Below are 4,852 nucleotides of genomic sequence, written 5' to 3'. Positions count from 1 at the left end.
GGCTCATGCTGCCTCCAGGAACTCACATTCTTGACTCACTTGGACGGTTTCTTCTAGCGTCCGGGTTGATGGGTGGTCTTCAGGACACCATGTGGGTAGTCTTAGGCCACTCGGCGGTGACTGAAAATTCCAGGTGGTAGCATGGGGATTCGAACCCGCGTCGTCCAGAACGTGGTGAATGCAGGGCCCCCACGCTAACCACTCAGCCACGAAAGAGCTAGTGCACGGCCTTCGGTCTCCCACATTTCCTTCCCCACCAAGCTCTATGCCCCCAGTCCTCGGGGGAGTTCTCCTATGGGATAGGAATGAGCTGGCGGGGTGTATGCGAGGGGGTCCGTGGGATGGCGCGGAGCTGCCAGATGTGTTCCTTCCTGTTTAATTGGGTTTTAAAATTCTAGTGCAGCCTGGACTCATTATATCGAAATGTGGGATAAGGTTGCCGGTTTTATCCAGGTTTGTCCTGGATCACGATCGAATCCTCTATCGCTAGCAAGTGCACTAACTCTTTCGTGGACCCAAAAACAGGCTTTTCGTACCTCAAAGCCGTCATTAACTCACTCACCCTCATGAACCGCATCCTCGGCACGCCCAGGGTTGTGTACCGGGTGATGACGTGGAACTCCGAGAAGCCGCGACTCTGCAGGAACACCGCCTTGCCCAGCAGCACGCGCGGGAAGATCTCGCGCTCCGACGGGTAGACCCTGAACACGCGGAGCAGGCCCTGCACGCGAGGTAAGGAGAGAAGACTGATTGTTATAGAACTAGTAAAAAGCATGTATGTAATGGGTATCTATGTATTTCTCGTAAATAAGGTTTACAAATGATAGTATGGTTTTCTATTGTGGTATAACATTTGATTTGCACACGAAGTACGGAAAAAAGACTTGTTATTATATAGGAGTGAAAAGCATGTAGTGGATAGTTATGTATTTATGGCAAGGTATAGAAAAGGGCGTTATGCGATTCTGGAAACGAAGGTAGTCATAGGTTTTGTCATCTCAACTCCTCGCCTTTTGTAGTACCTTTCGATTCAAAGCCTTGCACGCGTGGTAAGGAAAGGCTTCTTGTTATAAAAGTAGTGAAAACCATGCAAGGAATAGTTATCGGTTTCAAGTAAAGTATAGATTGAACGTTATGTGACTTCTGTTTTGTGGTATGTAGGCTACCATTTAATTTTAGGCACTGCACACGTGGCAAGGAAAGACTCGTTGTTACAAAAGTAGTGGAAGCCAGGTAATGGACTAGGTATTTACAGTAAGGTATAGCAAGGATGTTATGTGAGTTTAAACACGAAGACGGTCATAGGATTTGTCTCCTCTTACTAAATGTCTTTTAGTACCATTTGGTTTTAGGCCCTGCACGCGAGGTAAGGAAAGACTCGTTCTTATAGTAGTGAAAAACAGGTAGAGAATTATTGTCTCTTAATACTATAAATGCCTCGTGCCATTTTTTTTTTTTTTACGTCTAAGCCTATAGCTCCGGTAGGCTTGCTTGAGGGGCCTCGATGGTAGTCGGCCCCAGCCCGTATTGGCGCAGGCAGGTGTTTATAGTGGCGCCATCTTTCTCTTTAATCCTTGCACACGAGGTAAGGGAAGTATGTAAATATGCAGAAAACCATTTCGAATTCCACTTTGAAGTGATTTAAAATGCTCGAACAGTATTTTTTTTCTTTCTTTTGATGGGAGTCATGTAGCGGATTTTTCTCGTAGAGCGCTGTTTTATGTGCAGCTCATTAGTGCTTATGGGCTGTTGTCTTGGAGGTACACTGTATAGTCAGCGCAATTCCGTTAGTGACGCAGGTATGCTTAGGTGGTGGAGGTAACATATTACTTATCCGTATATTTTTATGTGTCACCCTAGTCCCTACTCACCCGCAAGTTGGGGTCGCTGGCCGAGGCGATGCCGGTCCTGTAAATGTCTCCGATCGCCGCGACCTCAAGCCCCGATTCGTAGAGATCCTTGATGGTTTCGATGGCCGCCGGGGCCTTCGGGACCATCAGGAAGGCCGTCAGGTTGGTGGAGTAACCGAGGGTGAGCACCATCGTGTACAGCCACAGGAAGGTGACGAAGATGCGAGTGCTCGCCATGCTGGGTAGTAGGTACTGCGCCTCGCAGAAATGGAGGCCGAACGTGTAGTACCAACTGAAGCTGAGCTGCCCCAGGCTGGCCGCCTCGCTGCCTCTGCAGTCACGCCACCGTGCGGGGGAGAGAACAGTGTTATCAAGGCAACGTTCGCGGAGGTTTTTCCACAAGAGCCTATGTGCTCATTTCATTATGTTTCGAACAAAGAGCAATATGTCAATCCTATCCCGACGCTCACACTTTGCTGCTGGCTCGGGCGAGCAGGGCCAGAACGGGGCCAGACACGATGAGGCCGACGAGGATGGCGAGCCACGTCCACGGGTGGAAGGGGAAGGCGAGGGCCTGCCAGCGGGGCAGCGGCGGGTCCGTGCGGGTTAGAAAGCAGGTCATCTGAGAGTGACACGCGGAGGATAAATGCAGTGATTCCCCTCACACACACACACACACACACACACACACACACACACACACACACACACACACACACACACACACACCTCCGTTTTGTAGGGCGCCGTGTAGTCTAGCGCGTCTACACGCGCCAGCGACACGTACAGATTGGACACGACGATGTCCGCCTCGTCCCGCTGGATCTCGCCCATGATGCCCACCCACGAGCCGTTGGCCAGCTTGTAGCCCCACGTCTCCCCTGCGTGTGTGAGTCACTCACTATCTGATCATGTGCTGGGCTGGTGATCGCCAGCCACTACGCTCTTTGATTTGAGCAGCTCTCGTTTTGACATTAGTTAAATATTCACAGATCTTTGGGTGCCGTCGTGTGTGTGTGTGTGTGTGTGTGTGTGTGTGTGTGTGTACATTCGTTGTGGCGGTACATTCGTACCGTCCGCCGGCTCAGCGAAGCTCGGGGTAAAGTTGAGCGCCTTTGCGGTGGCCTGCGTTAGGGCGAAGTCCTCGCCGTAGCGAAAGAGCAGCGCGCCGCTCTCGTCCCTGTAGTACATCATGCTGGGCTCGAACTTGAACGTCGACACCTGAAACAGATGTCAGGCACATGAGATATCTTTATATATATATATATATATATATATATATATATATATATATATATATATATATATATATATATATATATATATATATATATATATATATATATATATATATATATATATATATATATATATATATATATATATATATATATATATATATATATATATATATATATATATATATATATATATATATATATATATATATATATATATATATATATATAGATATATATATATATATATATATATATATATATATATATATATATATATATATATATATATATTCCTACAAATATACATTCTTTTATTGGAATTTTGTTTATTTATTTTAATGCGAATTTACTTTATTTTATGTGTATTTTGTATATATATTTTTCTACGTATTTACTTTATTTTATGTGTATTTTGTATATATATTTTCATACAAATTTACGTTATTTTATTGTGTGTATTTGTATCTATTTTGATACAAATTTACATTATTTTATGTGTATTTTGCATTTCTATTTCAATACAAATTTACCATAGAGTATGTGTATTTTGTATATTTATTTTAATACAAATTTAATTATTTTATTTGTATTTTTGTATATATTTTTTTAAAATATGAGTTATTTTATGTGTATTTTGTATATCTATTTTCATACAAATTTAATTACCTTTCTGTATTTTTGTATATACCTTTATATCAATTTACGTTATTTTATGTGTATTTTGTATATTTATATTTATACAAATACACATTCTTTTATTAGTAATTTGTTTATTTATTTCGATGCGAGTTTACATTATTTAAGTGTATTTTGTACACATTTTTTTATACGTATTTACTTCATTTTATGTGTATTTTGTATATATATCTTTATAAATCTGCGTTATTTTATGTTTACGTATATATATTTTGAAACAAATTTACATTGTTTTATATGTATTTTGCATATCTATTTCAATACAAATTTACCTTATTGTGTGTTCATTTCGTATATTTATTTTAAAACAAATTCAAATATTTTATATGTGTTTTGGTATATATATTTTTTAAAAAAATGCGTTATTTTATGGGTATTTTGCATCTTTATTTTCATGCAAATTTATATTATTTTATTAATATTCTGTGTATTTATTTTTATGCGATTTTACATTATTCTATTTGTGTTTTGTATATATTTTTTTATACATATTTACATTATTTAATGTGTATTTTGTATATATATTTCATACAATTTTACATTATTTTAAGTGTATTTGTTTATATATTTTCATTCAAACTTACATTATTTTATGTGTATTTTGAATATGTATTTCAATACAAATTTGCCTAATTTTATGTGTATTTTGCAAATCTATTTTCAAACAAATTTAAATAATTTTTGTGTGTTTTTGTATATATTTTTATACAAATTTTAGTTATTTTATTTGTATTTTTTATATATATTTTCCTAGAAATATATATTATTTTATTGGAATTTTATCTATTTATTCTGATACTAATTTACTTTATTTTATGTGTATTTTGTATATATATTTTTCTACGTATTTACATTATTTTATGTGTATTTTGTATATATATTTTCATAAAAATTTACTTTATTTTATTGTGTGTATTCGTATATAATTTGATACAAATCTTATACAAATTCATGTTATTTCATGTGTATTTGTATATATATTTTCATACAAATCTATATTATTTTATGTGTATTTTTACATATATTTCATTACAAATTTACCTTATTTTATGTTTATTTTGAATA

The 4,852-nt window shown here is 37.5% G+C and overlaps 1 protein-coding gene across 1 annotated transcript; it reads right to left on the bottom strand.

Moving 5' to 3' along the window:
- Positions 1 to 1,852: 1,852 nt before the first annotated feature.
- On the bottom strand, positions 1,853 to 3,061 carry LOC127002648 (ionotropic receptor 21a-like). The gene is made up of 2 exons (XM_050868703.1): positions 2,580 to 3,061; positions 1,853 to 2,472 (listed from the first exon to the last, which is right to left on the bottom strand). The coding sequence occupies exons 1-2, from the start codon at positions 2,682 to 2,684 to the stop codon at positions 2,317 to 2,319; spliced, it is 261 nt and encodes an 86-aa protein (XP_050724660.1). The 5' UTR covers positions 2,685 to 3,061; the 3' UTR covers positions 1,853 to 2,316.
- Between the last annotated feature and the right edge of the window lie 1,791 nt (positions 3,062 to 4,852).

The sequence above is a fragment of the Eriocheir sinensis genome, chromosome 23 (genome assembly GCF_024679095.1).
Source record: "Eriocheir sinensis breed Jianghai 21 chromosome 23, ASM2467909v1, whole genome shotgun sequence".
Classification (NCBI taxonomy): Eukaryota; Metazoa; Arthropoda; class Malacostraca; order Decapoda; family Varunidae; genus Eriocheir; species Eriocheir sinensis.
This window is presented reverse-complemented; position numbering and strand designations above follow the sequence as displayed.